We start from the raw sequence: 22,031 nt of genomic DNA, 5'->3' as shown, positions 1-22,031 counted from the left end.
TTTTATCAGTGTGAGATGTAAACATCATCAATTTGCTCTATTTGGATTATTTTCTAATTAATCAATTCATACATATGTAAACGACTTATTCAGTCTTCATGTTATAGCTTCTAAAATATATGTTTAATGTCAAATTGTTTATTCTTCTGATTTTTTATATTTTAATTAAAATGTTAGGGTTTTTTTCGCTGCCTTTTCAATATACAGGTCTGTCACTCTTTGTCCTCGTGACCAATTCTATTTTTGCGACATATTTCAATTAAATGACTTGCTCTGCACAAAATGTGGAGTATCAGAGCACAGCGGGGGTAAAATGGCCGCCGTCCCCTGAACACTGGGCTGATTTGCAGCCCAGCCTCCCCCCAGTAGCTCAAATGATTCAGTATGACTCTTTGTTTTGAAAGATCAGATCAATTTAATAGCTTTTGTTTGAAGGGATTTGTTTTAACTGCGCGCCCAGACGGCTGTCTGGCATGAGGGAAAGTTTAAGGGAATGAAAGTGACTGTGAACCTGCGCAGATTTAAAGCCGCTGATCATTTCTGTGACAAGAGTTTCATTTGCCTTCATGCGCTCTTAAATCGCAGGATCTATCATGTTATAGAAAACCAGAACATCTTACTTGCTCACTCTCTCTCTCTCTCTCTCGCTCTCTCTCTCTCTCTTTTTCTCTCTTTTTAAATTCTCTCCCCCCACCATTCAAGATTGGCTCGGTTAGAAATCTGTTTCTTGGATTTGGAATGCAAATGCTTTGTTCACATGGAGGGGGGAATCAGCGAGGAGCCTGAAAGCGACGAGTTTTTGATTAATGAGCTTTGAAATGGCTCTCCAGGAGCAATAAAGGATGAACTGCTCTTTCTACCCCCTCTCTCTCTTTCTCAGGCACACACACACACACACACACACACATCGCCGCGTCTCTCCCAATGTCAAAGCACCACCATGTATTTTATTTTTCTCTCTCTCTTTCTCCCTTTTTTTATTTTATTGGCACCTATCTGCTTTATTAGTATTTTGAAATCAATTAAACCACAAGCGGTTACTCTCCGCTCTTTACTGGAAGAGCTTATTTGGTCCTTTCTATTGCACGAGGGAGGAAGGCTAATTATGTGGCCGAGTCTTAAAATATGATAAGTGACATGTGGAGGATGCAATAAGCTCATAGACTCACTTCCCTTCATACCAATAAAACATCAATATTCGCGAGAGCCTTTTATTCCGCTAAAATGCACTTTACATTGGGAGCATAGAGTCGTCTGATGAGTTTTAGATATCCTGGTGTCTAGTTATTGATCGTCTCTGTCTGTTTGGACTGTACAGTGAAGGCTGTGGGTCAATAAACCTTCGCGCTGCTACAGTGGCAGCAAGGAGACACTGCGGCGTTTTGTACAGAGACAAACAAACCTCAACGAGCAAATACAAGTTTAAGCACTTTATTTACAAAATGTTAAACACAATAAAATATAACATTTCAATATCATCGGGGTTTCATAAATTTATGGGTGTCCAACTGAATGGAATAACAATGGAAGACAAATAATTATAACAACAACAAAAATGAAACGCAAAGGACTACACAAAATGACATGCTGGTGTGCGTAATATTTGATTTTTCGATAGTCTACGTTTCGCTTAAGGTTTTGACACGAGATTAACCGTGGACATGTTTACTCGCTATAAAATGCCCCCATTTGTCTCAGATTTATACAATTAGAAATGCTCCTTCCGCCATCAATACTTGGTAGCATTTCTGAAAAAATAACCTACACAAACCCTGTTTTGCCCAACAAGTGCACCGCTCTGTCCGACCTGGCAACGGAAATCCACACTTATAAATACTCGCATAATAAACGATAAATAATGTGCAATACAAAAGCAATTAAATAATTAAATAGGCTGTATGCTATAGTGCCGGGGATTATGCAAAATTAATGACGCAATAAATAAATAGGGTGAGGAAAAATGAGATCCTTTAACAAGCAGACAATTTTTTCTTTTTTTCCCCCTAAAAATCTTTCCATCTAAGGATGAGCTTCTACTTTTTGTGATCTACAAGACTTACCTTCAAGTAACGGCATGAAATATTCAGTCAAACATTGCGCATTGCACTTGAGAATAAACAAAAAGGGAACGAAAACAACAAAATAACTATTAACAATCAGGCTAGAGCTTCTCCAATTTTTAAGAGAAATGGACAAAGCTGTATTATTTAGAAAATAATTACACAATAGCATTAATAATAATATCAATAATACTGTCATAGTACACACGGCTCACTCGGAGCATAGTTAATAGTCTAGTGAGGTAATAAAAAAGAGCGCAACGTAATTTGGCACGCACGCACACACACGCACACATACACACGCACGCACAAGAAACGTCATAATATTACAAATGCGTCAGCTTAGGCGCTTCCTGAATCCTTCCCTGAGAAACTTGGTGAGAGGTGAGGTCTGTGTACGTGGGGTGGGGGTCACACGGTCCGTGGTGGTGGTTTCCTGGGATTTGAGCGGCACAGCTGTAGTCCACGCTGGTGGATGATGGGTGGGGGAGATGGCCGAGGTTGAACATGGGGCCCGAGGCTGGCATGGAATCAACAAAGTTCCCACCCACGTACACGGGGCTGCCTTGCAAATTGGCGTTGGCGAAGCCTCCGTTGCTCTGCATGCTGTGGTGTTCGTACTCGGAGCCCGGGTAGCGCTTCTGCTGAGGGATGCAGCCGCCCAGCGGCGCAGTGTACGCGGCCAGGCCGTACATGTTCTGCTGGGGCTTGGCGAAGGGCGGCGGCGAGGGCGCGTCGTAGCTCAGGCTGTTCACGTTTTGGAGCTGGCCCGCGTATCCGGTGTGATTGGGCCCGCTCAGCGGCGGGCTTCTGTCCGGGGAGTGTCCCATGGGGGAGTGCGCCAGCCCCTTTGACTTCTGGTCCTTTTTATATTTCATCCTCCTGTTCTGAAACCAAATCTTTATCTGACGCTCGGTGAGGTTCAACAGATTGGCCATCTCCACCCTCCGTGGGCGACAAAGGTAGCGGTTAAAGTGAAACTCCTTCTCCAGCTCCACAAGCTGCGCGCTGGTGTAAGCAGTTCTGACCCGCTTGGAGGCTGGTCCGGGCGGGCTTTTCTCATCACTCACCTCCCCACCTGAGGAGACAAATCGCAGCATCTTAGCGTTGTCGTGCAACACGAAAAGCAGTTCATCTGAAGTGTAAAAGTGTTAAGGCCCAGACACAAACAGCGCCGGCTCAAGGTTGAACAAGGCCAGGGGCGTTGCCACACATGGAGGCATAGAGGGGCGCAAAATCTAAATATTAACTCCAGACTCATGTTTCCAAATCAGCAGACTAGAATGAAAATATTTGCTAGATTATTAATGCTATCTTAAGTGTCATTAATGCTATTTAATAATATTTACTGCATGTTTTTCTAAGTATTATTATTTTTAAGCAATATTCTAAATTAATTTTACTCTATTATAAGCTTTACTCAATTATTGCTGTTCTTTAACGTGACATAAATAAAGTTAGCTTAGCTAACCTGGCTTTCAGATACATTGAAGGGAACAACACTCATGAATTTTAGCCAATTTTTCTACCGAATTTATGACCTAAACCAACATTATTTGTTTGTTTGTTTGTATTATTATTGAATAAACAAACTCCCTTTTAGATGTGAAATAGACATCACGACTTGTGGCTTCCAAATTTGGAGAAATATCTGCAGAATTTTTTAAATGCTCCTAACATTTTAAGTAAAAATGCAAACAAAGCTGTCCTCACAATTCAGACTTGTTTGCACAAGCGGTACTGTACATAATTCATTGGTTTTTCCTTATTCCTTAATATTTTTCTTCAGTGTAATTGGACTTTCTAATGGTTTGTAAATGAACTTTTTGGCACTTAGTTGTGTAAAAGTTACAAATCTTTGATGCAATTTGATAAACAAAATTTGTGGTGAAAATAAAATCTTTTCCAGCTCATCTATAAACCAGACGGTGGGATTGCAGTTGCCAGGTGAATGAGGGTCAAAGCAGGATTTCATTTGGGAGCAACTTTCCAGTTAAACCCTCCAGCCAAAATAGCACATTTGGCCTCAACCTGCTTAAGTTAGTATTTTTTGGATTCAATAGAACTTGTCTTATGGTTAACCAGAAATTGACTAAACCGACCATAAAGCAGAACGCTATGCTTACAAATAATCAGCTACTTTAAATTATTTAGTAAATTAACAGCACATCAAATAAAATGCCTAACATTTTATTCATTCCAATGTTTTATATTCGATAATGAGTCAATGAAGCTTGCTTGAGTTCAGAACATAAGAAAAAAAAATATCATCAGACATGGGATTTATTGTTCACCATGTTCCTAATTAATTTAATATTTGGTTTGCTAGAAGACATTTCTTTCAGGTTTTTACTCAGCTGAGTTTAGTTTATACTATAAATATTAGACCAAAGTGGAAAATGCTTGGGGGTGGAGAGTCATTTCCACAATGACTCTGCTAGCACGTCTTTCAGCTTTGGAAACTTTTCCTGGAAATGTGTCATCAGCATGCTCTCCTGGGACCAATAAGAGTAAAGTTTGCCCATACCTTAGGCCGACCCTGCGTGCTATCCACACACTCATACACGCATACGCACCATCAGGATCTCTACCTGCAGCAGCGCAGTTGTTGTTGCTCTTCTGCTTCGAGTTCTGCCTGGTTTCCTTCATCCAGGGGAAGATCTGCTTGGTGAGGGCCGGGGTGGCCGGGCCCGATGCGCTGTTGTTTGGAGACTTCTTCTTCTGGGATGTGGAGCTGTTGGAATTCGGGGAGGCTGCAGACAGTGGGGGTACCTGCTGCTCAGAAATACTGTTCGCTTGGCTGCTGCCACTGCTGCTGCTGCTGTTGTTGTTGTTGTTGTTGCTCTGACTGCTGCTTTGCCGCATGCAGTCCCCATTCAGGTCACTGTCTTTAAGGGCTGGAGGTGGCCTGACCGCAGAGGTTTGAATAGGACACACAGAGCCTTGGTAATCAGTGTCAATGTTAGGAGCAGGGTAGGACTGGTGAGCAGGGCCATAGCTGTAGGAGTCTGGTTTGGGGTAGGTGTAGCCTCCAAACAGTCCAGAGTTGTCATAGTAGGTTGCCTTCTGCATTTTGTGGATTCAAAGCCACAAAATGGGTGTTGATTATTCACGTGATTGGTGTTTCCCACAGTTGCTCCAGTCTGTGAGCTGTAGGCAGAAACACATCACTCTTTACAGCTGCACCATCTTTAATGTGAAATACAAATAATCAAAAATCAGGATTGCACTAAGAGAATGCCTGTCGCTGCTCCTCAAAACCTTCAAGTCAAAACTCCAACAGTTTACCAGCTTCAAAGTCCGGCCGTTGGGCTATTTTTTTTTTCTTTTCACAAAGCAGTTAAAGTTTAACTTTTTACTAAAAAGGACCCTCTGGGAGGCTTTAGTAGTCGCTCACAAATAGGCTGAATCAGCATTTGTCACACACATACACACAATGCCCTTTTCACTAATCACAGGCCTCACAAAGCCCGCCGCGCACTAATTGTTGTTCCGTGCACACGCATTCAAGGGTCCATTTTTACGCAGGCGAGAGGCTGATATTAAAAGAATTATGAAGGGGGGCAGTGGGCTGTACGTGAGCGTGCATGAGGTGAACGTGCGTGCACATGAGCGAGAGAAAGGGAGGGAGCGAGTGATGGAGTTAGGGTGCGTTGGTGGCACATAAATTTTTCATTATGGCTTGTGCATGTCACGTTTTTATGTTCCCAATGTTATTCACAGTTTATTTATTTATTTATTTTATTATGTATTTTCTACTTTTCTATTTTACTTTGCTTTCACAAATTATTTTTCCCAATTTTCTATCTATTTCCGTATATCAAACTAAATAAATGAATGAAAACCAAAGTAGAAACATCAGAAAGACTCCTTTTTACTGTACATTGATGTCTTCGGGGGGTCTACAGTTTTCGCCGCGCTTTACAATTGCACCTGTCAGTGTGGACCGCATCGAAATTTATGGCCGCAAATGTCCTGGTTGTAAAATGGCCTTAGAGAGGAATGAAAAAGCAAAACACTCCCAGTGAGTCCGAAGCCCCTCAGAAGTGCGAAACTAAGCGTAGGAGGAAGTCTGAGGGAAAGCATTTCATAGCTGGCAAGGTTTCCACCGTTTATAAACGATGCTGTTTCCAGTCCGTCTCTGCAGTGCGAGCCAGCAGCCCTGGTTGGAAAACGGAGCCTGTTTTTAGCCTTAGAGTGCGATTTACAGGAGCGTCTTTTGGATAAAATTGCGATTCCAAAATTCTACTATTTTTCCTGCCCAATTTACGCATTTTATTTTTTATTTTACAAGTAAAGTTTGTTTTAAAAAAAAAAAAAACATGGACTGGAAAAATTTCCCCACCAACTGGATTTAATTCTTGTTTTTTGTTTGCGAACAAATTGAAACGTGCAGAAACTGGGACTCTGCGTAAAGAATTACGAGCAGATGCAAAGCCGAGGCCATCCTTCATGTCTGCCTTTAATTCCAGCTTCCTGTGCTGGGAGCGTAAATGTGCAGCGTAGTAACGAATCACCTTGTTAGCACTTGTCTGAGTTATGCATCTCCTATATTAATTGAAGAAATGTTACTCACCGAAATCTGCGCGGATCTCTTTTATGTCGCTCACACATTCATCACCGCCTCCATCGCGACCTGGAACATAAATAAGGGTTAAAAAAATATCTCATTGGGTGACTTGCTTCTTTGTTTTCTTCTTTCTTTTATTTTATTTTATTTTATTTTTCATAAAAATATCATATGGCTTTTATGTTAATTTAGACATTAAATATTTATGTTTTTTTTAATTAATATGAGCTCAAATACAAATATTTACTTAATTTAAAGCTTTAAAATAGAGTAACAGAATAATCTAAAACCCATAAAATAACCATTCAACTTTTTTTTTTCATTCTTGTTTGAAGAATGAAAAGTCTTACATGTGCACTTTCGCACAAAGCGACAGGCCATGTATCCAGCAGCCATAAGCGTTTTAGGTGACCTTTGGGTCATTCTGTATTAAGCCAAAGTTTAATGAACAACGAGGATTTTTGCCTTCAAGTAGCTAAAAGTCTCCACCAAATTCAGATCAGCTTCTGGGCGCTGAGGGAGCCAGGAGGACACCAACCGATGGAAAATAAATCTCAAGATTTTTCATTTATTTCCCTTCAATCGCCATGAGGATCCATGCGTAAAACATAATGGGATTTAAATATTTCTTTCTTCCCTTTTTTTAAAAAAAATTCTGCTCATTATTTTTCATTTTATTTTATTTTGTGGAATACTTCAGGAGACTCGGTCGATAATATGCGCCCTCCAGTTGCTGTTGAGCACCCTAAGTTACTAGTAGCAGACAAGCCTCCCTTTTCACACGAACTGTGTTTTTCGCCTACGCATTGTCACGGTAAGTTTGCTCCACACAATGCGTCGGGACTCGGAGTGGAGTGTTATTATCTCACGCAGTCGATCAGACCTTCCGAAATTCCCTCAATATTTCAGTTTAACCGTCCTGTGCAATTTAGATTAAATCAAAAAATATATATAAATAAAGGAGGAAACCGAAGATAATCAGCCTTTGTTCCAAAATCATTTTGTAGTATTTGCAAGAGATACATGAAACATTTATTGTTTACTACAGAATGGTCATAATTTAGAAATTTGTCTGATAGTACGGCAGCGAAATCCTGCGTTCTGGCATTAAATTAAAGAACACGAATGAGTTGAAGTCTAGTCTCGACGCCTGTCGAGTTGTTTAACATCAGACAAAATCTGGATAAACGAGGGAATACACATTCAGTTGTTGAGCTATTAACTTTAAAAAATATATCTTTAATCTATTGTTGTTGGTCGAAATCCTTAAAACGCACCCAGTATGAATCCGCGCAAAACATACAACGCTGTAGTCTGACAAAGCCACATACAGCTGAAACCACATAAATCACACCAAACGCCAGTGTGACGATAAGACAACAAATTAATGTGATTTACGATCCAAGAGTCAAAAAAGAAAAGTTCCTCTCCTACTCCTTCTTCTTCTTCTTCTTCCTCCTCCTTTAAGCAGGCTTTCATAATGGGCTGAAAAGCGCAGAACTCAATCTGTCGATACAATTTGAATGGAAAAAAACATTGTATAGAAACGGTTATAGGAAGAGATGGGTGCTCCATATCCGCATATTTAACAAGCCTCACCTCCTTGGACGGAATGCATCATAATATGAATAATCCTTTGCATTGTATTAACCCGCGGTTAAAGGTTGCTTTCTCGCCATGCAATTGCTTACCTGCGAATCAATTCATCATAAAGCGGCTGCCTCTCAGCTCTGACTTCCTCTCCGTGCAGCTTCTAGAATAAATCCTTCACTCCTCTTTTTTTTCCTCCCTGTCTGCAGACGATGCTGTCCTAAACCTGATCTTGCTGTTTTTCAGACATTTCCATACACCGGTTGGAGACGGTATTCCCGAAAGAATGGAAGGACTCGCGTTCAGCTACCAATAAAAAAAGCGAACAAGGTATCCTTATTCCAAGGAAGAGGGGGAAAGGAGAAAAAAAAATCCACTGGCAATCAATCAACCAGTGAGATATCGAGGATAGGCCTGTGTAGATTGGGGATTTTTTGGGGGGCTTGTTTCTGAAGCTTTTATGATGACAAATAAAATGGCACTGCCTTTTAGATACGAGCATAATATGTTCACGTGATTTGTTCTCGTCTTCAAGCAGGGAGCCCTTACCTCACCGGTCCATTTTGATAAAGGGTGGCGTTTATGTGCTCGTCTGAGGTGTGTGATTGGGAAAATGGTCCTACTTCTTCTTTGAATATGAGGAACAGCAGCACGCCTCAGTTTTAGAACTCTGGAATGTTTTCTGTCGCTCTGTGTCCATTTTAGTCCATCAGTATTGTTTTATTTTGTTGTTGCTGTTTCAGCATTTTTGCAATGCATTCGTGTAAATTGTCAACCCAATTTCATGTTGCAATAGTGCTAACGTTTTGAAAGAAATCCAGGACCACTACATATTTGGAGGGATTTATTAATAAAACGAAGGAAGGACGCATTTTATGAATCACCAAATAATGGAGAGTGGCGTTTCTGCAGAACATGTTTTTTTTTTTTTTTTTTTTTTTTTTTATGATTTATGAAATAAATGACATGTGAGCTTCTCTTGCAGCTGGTCGTGGATTGTATTCAAATAAAGCAAATTATCATCCCGCGTTTGTTATTTGTGTGTGTGTGCGTGCGTGTGAGCGTGTGTGGGGGTGCGTGTGACTGCGTGTGTGTGTGTGTGTGTATATATATATATATATATATATATATATATATATATATATATATATATATATATATATATATATATATATATATATATATATATATATATATATATATATATATGCCTTAACACCATGGTTGCAGCACAAAGAGTCACAAGAGCATGCTTGCCTTCTCCTGTGTTGTTTTCTGCATTAATCACCAAATACAAGGAATGTTCGATGCCAAGTCAAAAACATCAAATGCATTGGAAAAACCAAACTGGATTAGCAGAGGAGGATTTCAAAGCCGCAGGCTGGCTGCTTGGTTTAGCGGGCGGGTTGTCGTCGCTGCAGAACAAGGGAAGAAAAAAAAGGGGTTGCAGGGCTGGTACAGCGTCGCCGGCAAATGTTCAGAGGGGTAATAAAAGTGAAAGATTTACAGTTTTCGGCCGGCCCCCCAGACAGGATCGCTCGCACCCTTTCAGGAATTACTGGGAGTGATTTACAGGGAGGCAGAGCTGTCAGGCTGTCCAAACTTCCAGCACTTCTGAGGAACCGAAAGCAAATCATGCCACTTTAAGAATAAAAATAATACGGGAAAAAAAAGGCCGAAAATACAAAAGGTACACGAGTAGTTATTCGTCTTCTGCTGTAGTAAACTATATAACAGAACAACCTTAAAAATCACATCCTGGCTCCATTTTAAAAGCTCTCGTATGAAAAATATCCAGTCCACGTTTTGCGCGTTTGCTTAAGATATAACAAAACTCTGACGTGAAATGAGAAATAAATTAGCTAAAACTCCATCTTCTCTACAGAAATGATTTTAGGCTTCTGCGATTACTCTCTGACATTTAGTCAAATGTCCATGCGGAAACAGCAACCAGTCATCTCTGGAGCTGGAAAGACATTTAATATTATTTAAAACGGGGAATGAAGGCGCTTATAGCGACCATAGACCACAGTCTAAACAACTGCGCCTATGCAGGAGCGCACACATCAGAGAAAGGAGGTGCAATTCATCAAATATCACAGACATTTGATATCGTCATTTGCCAAGCTGAGGCAACATGAAAAATGCTGAAATATTTACCTACCCGAGCATCCATCGGTTCAGAGCCGCAGCTAACAGTCGCGCCGAGTATCGGATATTATTTTCTTTGGAGGGGGGATCTCTTCAGTTTTCAACTCTGATAGAGTCCTTGCGATTAATGACGACGCCGTGTTTCTAGGGGGACGTGCTGCATTAATTATTTAGACAATCACGTGGTTGGAGAACAGAGAAGCGGAGTGGTATAGTCTCTGGATTATATCTCTGAATGCAGACGGCGCACTTTAATATATCTTAAGGGGGGGGAGGTTGGTTGGTCGGTTGCCTGTCTGGCTCAGAGAAGCTTCTGCGAAACCAACAGCTGGAAATCAAATATGGCCGGATGGAGAGCAGCGGCGCTGTTCCTGTGCACTGGGTGCAGTGTCATTGAAAATGGCACTGCCTTTGGCTCCCATTTATTGCTGTTCAGACATGTAGGTCAGTGTGGCTGCACGCTGTATAGTATAGTAGGCTGCTCTGACCTGATAACTGAGGGGCGTTTTATTTTCAATTCTTGTTGCGATTCCAGCAGCTGCAGATTGTATAGAGGGCTTCCTCCATAAATTGAAACCCACTCACATCACAGTTATGCTAATAGACTAATAAGGCATGCTGAGTCCCCGAGATCACTTGTGCAGGCATCCCTTTACCTCTGCATGTTTATGACATGTTTGTATTGCACATTGTAGTTTGTGAGCATGACCCAATCTAGATGATATAGAGATGGGGGAAAGCGTGTGGCTGCGGATTGTCTTTCCACATGTCAGTTCATGGCCGCTTTGTTTGGATCAGAGCTGATTCTGTAGTGTGGGGGGTCGGAGGTCACCGCTGCAGAGAGTCATCCCCAATAAAACAGCTCAAATAAAGTATGCATTCTGCTCTGTGTCTTTGTATGGTAAACGTGGAAAAGAGCCACATCTGACTTAATATGGTATTGGGGAGACATGTGTGTTAGTTTTTTGCTTGTTTATTTTTGTTTTTTATCTGGGTTTTAGGGGAAGAATAACGTGAAAATGCTTATTAATTTTATTTGTACAACTTAAGTAACGTTTCCTTTGGAATAAAAACGGAAACAAGAGCATTAACTGTGCACAGTTAACGAAGAAGTTTTTACGCACAGCATGCGCTCAATTGATAAGAGCAAACCGGGCTTTTCACTTGATTATACTGAACATTTGTTGTGATTACTGGGAGGGGGGGGGGAGGGGGGGGAGATATTTAGATATTATTATGTAGTTTAATCACTGTCTTATACTGCTTGAGTGCCCACATCTCTTGATTTTTTTTTTTCATCTGGGAAATAAAAATAAACAAATAAAAGTGTACAAATGTTTAATATGATCTCCTTGAATGTTTTTAGGTCTTTTCAACCTTTTCCAAACCCTTTCCTTGAAGACTTCGATGCAAATCTACAGATTCTTTGTCTAACCTATATTTAATAAAAGTCCTTAAGTATGTAGTTTGTTGTAATTTGTTTTTTCTTAACCTGCGCCTGCTTTTGGTGTGGTGAAACGCTCGTACAAAAGAGTTTATTCACAAATACAAAAATCACAACTGAAAACAAGAAACACAGAAGAGGGAACTCCCTTTTGTGTCAAAACAGAGCTTTCCGCTATCGAGCAAGTGAAATATTCTTTGTTAGTAAAAGTCATGATTTCCAAGGGAAGGCCTTATATGCCCACGCAGCGCGCATTTGCCCCATTGGTGAGTTTTTTCTATTGTAGCATTCTATTGTAAATGCTCCACGTGCTTAGCCTCAAGCTCTATATGTATATATATATATATATATATATATATATATATATATATATATATATATATATATATATATATATATATATATATATATATATATATATATAAGCCCAATATTTGATGCAATTCCATTCCAACAGCTGCAGATTGTTTTAAAGACACAAAGATCGTATATATACCCCGTCGGTTGAGGAAGCGTTGTTTCCTCGAAATCTGCCTTTTGTTTGTCTTTCCCGCTTGAAGAAAATAAGCATCCAGGAGAAAGAACCTTTTTGCCAAATACTCAAATGAATAATCAGTAGAAATCTTTATTTTTATATACTTCTCACATTTCAAAGCACCGTACAAGGTAAAAAGCATTTACAAAAATAAAAATTGATGAAAAAATTGCATATTGACTAATGCAACACGACAAAATACAAATCAGAGCCTTCTCGACAGGGGGACGGAGGGGTGGTAATATAAATACTGTTAAAATACGAGTAGGACTGTGGAGCTGACTGGCCCTTTACTGTGAATCAGGTTTAGCTTTGTTTTAAACAGTCCAACTGGCTTCCCCCCCCCATCCAAACAAAAATAGCGCCTGGGAGAGAAAAAAGCTGCCTGTCCGGCGGGTCAGGGGGTGCTGGGGTCAGTCCTTGCGGCTGAAATGTGTCCCCTGGATGAACCTGCCTCTGCTGCTTTTGTCGCTCTTCGGTTCTAATACCTTTTCAGCTCTCTGTTGAGGAAGACTTCAGAAAAGAGACCTTCATACTGGGAAAACTTCTGGGTCTTTTTTTTTTCTTGTTGTCCGAGGACAATGACGGTCAAAAACAAGAATGATCTGCCTGGAAACGTAACCTAAAAGAAGTCCCTCTTCGCCCTCGATTTGGTTTGGTTTTTAAAAGATTCCCATCTGTAACTAAATTCTCAAAGTTTGTGGAAAGCCATGCTAAAAATGCACAAGAATCAAACCTATTATATATATAAAAAAATAAAAAACTTTGATCGAAAGTGTTTTAATGAAAGTATGTGCTATGCGAAAGTGTAATTTTTTTTCAACAAATAAATAACGAATTATCAATGAAAACATAGATATATATTCCTAAATATTCAGGATTTGGGAATATGCTCCGAAAGAAATACAGATTTGGTGCCATGCAAGAACAAATGATCTTTCATGTGAGAGTTTTCTGAAAATGTTTACAAAGGTGTCAGGAGAGATTTATAAGGGCACTCGGAATCCTTCACGCGCAGGAATGTCTTAGGTCTGAGAATAATATACGAGCTACGAACATTTTTACAAAATAAGTTAAAACAAACAAGTTACGAAAAGAAAGTTGCTTTTTTTGCAAAGAAGGGTCAATGAGTGTTTATGCAAATACCGTTTTCTTCAAGTACCTAAGTTGTGCGTTTTCGTGGATGAAAAAGTGAAACAAAATATGTGGAATTTTGTGTCTATTTGTCTCATTTCTGCACTATAATAAAATAAAAAAATATACATATGGCAACGTAAAATTGACGTGAGAGGGGAAAAAAAGTTTAAATTCGTGAATTTGAACGGGTTTTATATATAAACAAAATTGGCCAGATAAAGAAAAAAAAAGTTTTTCTGACTGCGAGGAAATAAATAAAACAAAATAATAAAATAAAATAAAAAAATGCCAAAAAAAAAAAAAAAAAAAAAAAAAAGTTGAAACCTCTCAGTAATACGAAATGATTGATTTTCTGACACAGTCTTAAGTCAAAATTGCTGGGATATTTTTTGTTAAATTAAAAAATAATGCTCAAAAGACACCAGTCCATGCAGAAGTCAAAATGCACCCTTTGTCTTCGTTTATGTACAAATATTCGTCCTGAATCCTCCTCCTCTGTCCTTTATAGCGCTGTTATATCAGTCTGGTTATCCTTTTGAATGTTCTGCAGATGGCCGGAGGCCGGCGCCGATCTGCCTTTGGTGTTGGGCAGCTTGTGGTCCTTCTTCCACTTCATCCTCCTGTTCTGGAACCAGATTTTGATCTGCCTCTCGGACAGACAGAGTGTGTGGGCGATCTCGATCCGCCGCCGCCTGGTCAGGTACCGGTTGAAGTGGAACTCCTTCTCCAGCTCCAGGACCTGCTGCCGGGTATATGCGGTTCTGGAGCGCTTGGGCTCTGATCCCGTGTAGTCCGGGTTCACTGGTTTGGAAAAACAACAAGAAGTGGAAGAAGGAGAGCAGAAATAGAGTTACCAAATGTTGCCAAGTGGAGCATGAAGACAAAAACAACATGCTACAACAGAAAGTAGGTGTGAGCAGTGCGGGGAAAAAAAAAACAAACAAACAAAAAAAAACTTTAAGGAAAGCAACCCCAAAGAATTAGCTCCCTGGTTTTTATTTTCCTTTAAAATATGATTTTAAACAGATTTCCCTCAGATTAAATAAAATCACTGGCGGCTAGTATGTTCTCTCAGAAGCTTTCTGTGGCCTATTTCCTGAGCTATAAAAATTTATGACTTGTGTAATTGTCTGGGCCTTTCAAAGACGCCCATAAATATTACATTAAATGACTTCCTATAACTACCAGGAGGCAAAAAGGAGGTAAATCTTACCGGTAGTTACGTGAACTTTCTTCATCCAGGGGTAAACTACTGCAGGTTGCTTGGCTTGGAGCCCATTTTGACTCTTTGCGTTTTGTTGCTGGCCACAAGTCCGAGGTCCGGCCGTTTGGACCGGGGGGCCCTGCTCAGTCTGTGCGTCAAAGTGTGCAGTGTGGCCGGCGTGACCCCGTGGCTGCACCGCAGAGTCCGGCACAGTGCTGCAGCTAAACGGCTGCTCTGTGTAGTTTGACCGCGGGTAGAGGATCCCTGGGTGTTGGAAGTCCGCGTCCTGCGCCGGGCTGTAAAAGTCCGAGCCCTGCTCAGGTATGTAGTTATTCTGCGAGTATTCCTCGCAGGGAGGAAATTTGGGATCCACATACTTAGAGTTCACCATATACGAACTCATGGCCATTAATTTCTGAAGGTAGAAAATACTAATTTTTCTCGAGTTGTCTTTTTTTCCTCTCCTCCATAGAGCCCTCCTACTTGGTGTCAACTGAATAAAGTTAGCGAACCATGTGACCAGAGCGGCCAATGGAGGTGATGCAGGTCCAAACACGAGTAAACATACAACTGAACGCGCTTTTGCCTAAATGAAGACACACCTAGATAAGACTCATGAGAATAAACAAACATATCAATCTGCTGCACAGCGACAGAGAAATAAACACTAAATGTTACACGTGCACGCAAAAACGCAAATTCAAATCCATGTATTGTTATGAGAAAAGTAGAGGAATAATTATAAAAAAAAAAATCTTCCATGTGGATGTTTTATCCAAGTATCCATCTATCTATATATACATACACATACAGATAGATCAGTTTCTTGAAGGCATGGTGTTCAACAGAGGAAGCAACAAAAGGTACAAAAAGCCCCTTGGCATAAAAGCAGTGAAATAATGACTGAGGACAATTGATGGACAGTGTCTTTGTCATGAAGGGGTCATCCAAAAGTTACACCAATCTCATCCCTTCATCTGCCCCTGTCTCTCTCTCTCTTTTTAAAACTGTCTCAGGCTCCTATTGGGCAGCGGCAGCAACAGCACTCCTCTTTGCAAATCAATAATGTGGAGACACAGGAGCCAAAAGCCACAGCTGGAGCGGGCTGCAGCTTCTTTTACTAAATGCATTTGGAGCCTCACTCCAAAGAAAGAAACGGTAAACTCCAAAACAGACACTTTCCTGATCAGATTATTCGCTCTCATCGTAATCATATAGAGTTTCTGTGAGTAATGGGCTGTTTAGATTTACCAGCGCTATCACTGTAGCAACACTTTGGGCACCTCAACAGCCTCAGACGTCCATAAGTCAAGGAATCGAAGTTTTTTCATCGACCATATACTCCCCTAGAAACGAATCTGTGACTGTGATTCCATCACACAAATTCGGTTCTACAGGGTATATATAGACGACGGGAAGCAAGACTCTTCAATTTTAGACATCTTTTTTGTTTCATATATCCAGGAAAAAGCACACTAAAGAGATAAGATAAGATAAGATAAGATAAGATAAGATAAGATAAGATAAGATAAGATAAGATAAGATAAGATAAGATAAGATAAGATAAGATAAGATAAGATAAGATAAGATAATAGTGTGTTCAAAAGCTTCAGCTAGGCCAACATGCCAAAATATTAATGAAGGAAAATAAAGTATGTATAAAATATACAATGATGTATATATTACACAAAAGTTCAAAACTATACATATCTGCAAAGTGACTGGGACAATTACAATGTCTTTGTATATTCAATGTGCAAATCACAATTACCCAATAAATTATCACAGTGGAAACCACTCAGTAGACTCAAAACTGTGAAAACACCAGGTTTCAAATAAGGGAACTGAATGCATGTAATAGAAAAATTCATTTTTATTTGATAATTTAGTCAAAAATAGGAAAGGCTGTGGGCTCAGTCCTACTACGAGTCAAATTTACTGAATTTATTCCTGTTTTCATCAACTAAAGTTGTTTAATTTATCATGGAATTGAGTTTAGTAATTTGGAAGACACTATTCAATTTGGTCTAAAAGCTGAATGTTTAATGCAAGGGCTACTCTAACACTGTGGTGAAAAAGTACCCCTATATATCAAAAGACTGAGACAATATAAAAAAAGAAAAAAAAAAAAAGGAAAGAAAGTTCAGTTATTGCACATTTGCCCAGTTTTTAAAACCATAAATGTTGTATTGCCGATTTGTTAAAAATACAAAACTTTTGGTTGTTGATAAATAAATAAATAAATAAATAAATAAATAAATAAATAAATAAATAAATAAATAAATAAATAAATAAATAAATAACGTCTACTTCTACCCAAAAATTTAAAAAATAAAATAGTAATAAAAAAAAAAAACCTTCAGTAATCTTCGGTTCCCCTTTCATTCATGTCAAGTTCATCCCTATACAGAAATTCCATCCTCATACGAAAAAAAGAGAGAAGCAAAAATAGGGGGTTGGGGGAGAGTTTTACATATCTGAGAAAAGGTTATACTTTTCCAAACTTGTCGTTGGGATTTAACGTTGAGCCTGTTGTCAGAAAGCTCTGGACCACTGAGGAGATAAGCCCGTTTGGCTGCTGGATCATATTGAGGCTCTTATCACCGACGGGCCGAAAGATGAGGCTAAAGGCCAGCAGGGTCAAACAGAATCATTTACAAAACTATCAAAAACTTTAATTATTTTTGCTGCTACTGACAGCTGAAAGGGGTGCAAAAGTTTACCAAGCCCTCGCCAGCCGTTACCCAAAGCAGGGAGGCGCGCCACGGAGAGAGGCCTGCGCTGAGAAATTGTTCTACAAATTAAATAAAACTAAGAAATTTGGTTTCATTCATTCTTTAAACCCAGCAGACGTACGTATTTATCAAAGTGGAACCAATCAACATCAGAATAACAATTAATATTAAATGTTTTCATGGTGGTTTGTTTATTCACTTCGAAAACCTAATTTTAATTTATGCTTTAAAAAAAAACTCTACCACGATTATAAATAAATAAGTAAATGAATAAATAACGTAGTTGGCACATTTAACTTTTACTGCTTAGCGATGAATTTGAAAATGACGTAAATGTCTTGTCGTCGTTTTTAAGAGAATTAAAGGTCATAATAAAATCAAAATGAAGCACAAGGAATTGAAAGCCAGTTTTTGTGAATAAGCTCTATGTTTTAGGAATTAATTTAGCTGCAAAAAAAACAAAAACTACCAACAAGGGTATTTTTCTGTGCCAAAGTTATCAATATAAACAACAAGATATGTAAATCCTGAAAATACAACATGCAATAGTTAACCTGGGTAAAAACCTCACATTTCCCACTTCGTGTTTCAACATTTTTAAGACGCCCTGACCTGCCTTTCACCTTCCCCTGCCAGTCCTTTAGACGGGTCAAAGCCGAGAGACTGACAACAAAGGGAACGATAAAGTCAGCGTTTCCTGCAGCTTGAGCTAAAGCAAAGGCCAGTCAGAGTGTCTGGACAGCTTTTCAATTATTCTCAAAGCTCGTTCGCTCAGAAAGTGGTCACACAGAATGTTGGACAGCGAAGAAACAGAACTGGCTGAAAAATAAAAAGCAAAAGAAATCTCAAATTGTCGGTGAACTTTGCAATATTTCTTACTATTTGATCATTGATGAATAAATACAAATAAAATTTCAAATTCTTTTTTATTATTCATTTATAGGCCAGAATTCCCTTAAAGTAAAAAAACGTTGGCATATTAATTAGTGGGCTGCAAACAAAGCATGTTTTATTTATTATATATATATATAAGCATCACAGGCAAAATATAAATAAAAAAAACGAAAATACGTTGGGGGAAAAAGTGACACAAAACAACATCTGTTTGTCCCAATCCCAAATTTCTTCATGTCCTTATCTCGCAAAAATGTAAGTTCATATCAAGAGTGAATTTCGACTTTTCAACACAATAAACATTTTCATCAAAAAATCCGAAACACACAGCTTAGCTTAGCTTCCTAAGCTGCTTTCTAACAGGGTGATTCGATCCAAAGTAACATCAAGCCCGTCATCCTCACAGCAGCTAGCTGCGTTTGCTTCCAGCCCTGCGCAGCTCCAGCTTTTACAGACAGGAAACGGCTCTGTCTGAGCATTACGCATGTGACATCACACGCCCATATAGCACAATGATAAAACAGAGCTTACCACGGAGTCCGCAACACATGGCGCACCCTGCGCCAAAGCGCATCCACTGAGAAGGAGAATAAAATTGAGCCCGATGGAGCTTCCCTCTCTGTCTGTCATTGGGAACACTATTCCAGCCCATCTGGACGCGCTCACTAATACACAATGAGAATTATATTTTGGCTTGTCAAGTCCCAGGCCATAAAACAAACTTTAATGGCGTCACGTGCTTCCTCACAGCCATTCACAACGCCGCGCGGGCCCATAAATAATCCTCAAAGTTGCACTTACTCAATAATGCAGATTGCATTAATATGAGCCGCAGGAGGGGGAAAGGAGCAGAAATTAAGAACCAGAGTGGAGAGGTGGGGGGGGAAAGGATCCAACTTACTTAATTTCAAGTACAGGCCATTTAATTTTACAATCCTAACACCTAATCATTGATATTAATAATAATGCAAAATGATGGGTGCTAAGTTATTTGATTTAATAATGGAGGTTTGCTTTATTCTTCATTCAAGCTTGGGTCTATGGTGAAGCTCCTGCCCTTTAATTTCCTTCTAAACAGTCTCTCAAGTGCGTTTATTTCACAAGCGAGCCTGTCGCAAGGCTGATGTCATTCATTCTCCCTCCAATCTCTGGCTGCAGCGCACATTTGCTCCTCCTATCATCTTCTGACCAACTAGAAGGACTCCAGTCCTGCCGAATTGTGCTTACATGCATGCACTGCTGTTTTAATTACTGATTCGCTCCCTTACCTGTAGATTCTAATTATTCTTCTAAACACGCTGTTTATCTTTTTAAGTTCATGTAAAATGCGTCATAAAAACTTCCTTTCGCAAATATGGGTGCCTCTCTGTGAAAATAATTTCTAGTTAAGAAGTTATCATTTTATAGCAAAAAATAAAAAAAAATAGAAAATACAGCCACTTTCTGTCTGCACAAAGAAGTGACCGCATGAGGTCACAAATGCGCCCACGTGGTTTTTGTAGATCTTGCATCACTCAAAGCAGCTAAATATCATCGGAAACTGTAAAAATAACAAAAACTTTTCTTTTTTTTCTTTTTTAAACCCACTCAGAGCCGAGCTTGATCACGTGACTCCTGTCTCGGCCACTCGCTGTTCACAAACAGCAGCGTATGAAGAAGGTGAGCGTTTGAGTGTTGGGCAACAGCGCCTTCTGCTGGAATTTACCAGCCCTTCCCACTGCAGATGTATCTGCACAGCAGGGCCAAACAACTACGGTAATGCAGGATGTTCAATGATGCAGAGGTGACTCAGTAGAGAAAAATAATTTTTCAACAATGACAAGCCGAGAACAAAGACATCTGTCATTTCAAATATCAAATGGCCCAACGAAAGAGTGCAATTGGTTTGCTGTGTGTTCACATCATATCATTCAAAATGATATGATGTGACGTCAAGCAAATGCAATGCTGTCATATTTTCAAACTCCAAGTGCTTGAGATAAGAGCATAAAGGTGACAGAATCATTAAAAGACTGATTTTTGCTGTAATTGTAAAGGAAAATTGTGTACCAAATAAATCTCAAAATTAAAGCATTTTCTTTTTAATGAAATGAAACAAGTAAAATACCTAAACATATTATTCCGATGTAAACTGAAGTGAAAATCCATTAATATAAGACTAATGACATTAAAAAAAAACAATTTGCTTAAAACGGCCTCTCTCCAAATATCACACTAATATAAATAATCCAACACAGTATGAAAAAGTATATCACTTTGAAATACGAGACGGTCCACCTGTTTAATTCTGTTCTGGAGTATAAAGTAATATCGTTATTATCCTTAAAACCCATAAACGAATTGTCAAAGTTAAGCGCTGCTTAATTTTCTCTAGCTTCTATTTGTGCCTGTCCCTCGTTGCAGAGTCCATTTTGCCGCATTGCAGTAAGGCTGTAAATACTTTCGCAGCTGCCTGTCAGGCTGCAGTGAAATACTGTCTTTGTTCAATTGGCCTCGTCTCCAAGCAGCTGAAAACAGCCCTGAGAACTGGACTTCTTATGCTGGACTGTGCAAATGTGGAATATATTAACAAAGGGCTCCTCTTATGTGTCGAACATAGCACAGGATTCGAGAATTGTGGTAGCGTGAAGGTTACAGCGGACTAGTTTGCAGTTTTTACTGACTCCCAAGCATAAAAAATGAATTCAGATTTGACACATATGGGAATGCAATGAGCAGCATGTATAGTAAAAGGCAACTGGGGAAATGTTCAGTCAAAGAATACAATCTAGATCAGTCGGAAATCCGAGCAATATTTCAGCACATTGTAAACAAGCTCCATGATAAACATTTCAGTCGCTTATTTATCAAACTTTTTTTCTCCTTTCAGGGAGCATAAAACAGTAAATGATTTCAGTCCGTTAGCTTTGAACATTTCTGCAGCTAAACAATCCCAATACATTTAGCACACATCGCATCACATGAAATTACCTAAGTGGCATTACCTCACCGCTAATTTACATGACTAATGAAACAGGAAGCTGTCAGGCAGTGCACATGCACAGGCGCGCCACACACGTGAAAATCTTACCTGCATTCTGCAGAAAATCCGCTTTTATTCTTTCATCTTTGCCAAAGCAGCGCATTTTGAGCAAAGCCCCGATGAGCTGTTGCTGCTTCTCTGCAAATGGACGAAGGGATAAAGCAGGAACTGTTTCCGTATCGCTCATCTCGGGAGCTCGAAGTGTGCGCAAAAAAATGCGCCCATCAGATCAGACGCTTTTATAAAACGAACGGTCAGAGATTTTAAACGGGGGCGGGGGGGGGGGCAAAAAAGCCGTCTGACTCGTTTTGGTTTTAACGCCGTATGGACGCAGAATGCAGTGAGGGGGTAAAAGTCGCCTGGGAAATCAGGAAAAGGGCCATGAAGACGTTTGCCTCTCACACATGACCAGTGGCATCCAATGACAGGCGATGGAGGCGCATAAAAAGCTCTATTGCCGAGTTGTAAATTGTCCTCTCACAAAAAAGGAATTTGGACTGCAGCAATTCTCCCCAGCTCTGCGCATAATGAAGAAGCCCTTCAATGTCCTCCGTGCACAAAGCTTTCCACGCAGACATTGCATGTTATACTATCCAGCGAGATGCGGGGCCTAATTCTTTTTCTTTTAATTTTTTTTAACAGCAAATGCAAAAAATATATAATGTTAGTAAAATAATAACAAGGCATTA

General features: G+C 39.7%; 2 protein-coding genes across 7 annotated transcripts; both read right to left on the bottom strand.

Annotated features, from left to right (window-relative positions):
- Positions 1-231: 231 nt before the first annotated feature.
- On the bottom strand, positions 232-21,608 carry hoxd3a (homeobox D3a). Of its 6 annotated transcripts, none has more exons than XM_044132111.1 (4): positions 21,391-21,608; positions 6,637-6,696; positions 4,637-5,210; positions 232-3,138 (listed from the first exon to the last, which is right to left on the bottom strand). In XM_044132111.1, the coding sequence occupies exons 3-4, from the start codon at positions 5,130-5,132 to the stop codon at positions 2,387-2,389; spliced, it is 1,248 nt and encodes a 415-aa protein (XP_043988046.1). In that variant the 5' UTR covers positions 5,133-5,210; positions 6,637-6,696; positions 21,391-21,608; the 3' UTR covers positions 232-2,386. The 6 variants fall into 6 exon arrangements, with proteins under 6 accessions (XP_043988046.1, XP_043988047.1, XP_043988043.1 ...); XM_044132112.1 differs by lacking the exon at positions 21,391-21,608 and adding an exon at positions 18,852-18,906; XM_044132108.1 differs by lacking the exon at positions 21,391-21,608 and adding an exon at positions 10,385-10,671.
- On the bottom strand, positions 13,817-16,013 carry hoxd4a (homeobox D4a). Its single transcript, XM_044132114.1, has 2 exons — positions 14,701-16,013; positions 13,817-14,288 (listed from the first exon to the last, which is right to left on the bottom strand). The coding sequence occupies exons 1-2, from the start codon at positions 15,098-15,100 to the stop codon at positions 13,990-13,992; spliced, it is 699 nt and encodes a 232-aa protein (XP_043988049.1). The 5' UTR covers positions 15,101-16,013; the 3' UTR covers positions 13,817-13,989.
- Positions 21,609-22,031: the final 423 nt, after the last annotated feature.

Source organism: Gambusia affinis, linkage group LG11 (genome assembly GCF_019740435.1).
Source record: "Gambusia affinis linkage group LG11, SWU_Gaff_1.0, whole genome shotgun sequence".
In the NCBI taxonomy this organism is placed as follows: domain Eukaryota; kingdom Metazoa; phylum Chordata; class Actinopteri; order Cyprinodontiformes; family Poeciliidae; genus Gambusia; species Gambusia affinis.
Note: the sequence above shows the minus strand (reverse complement) of the source record. Positions and strands in the feature narration are given on the sequence as shown.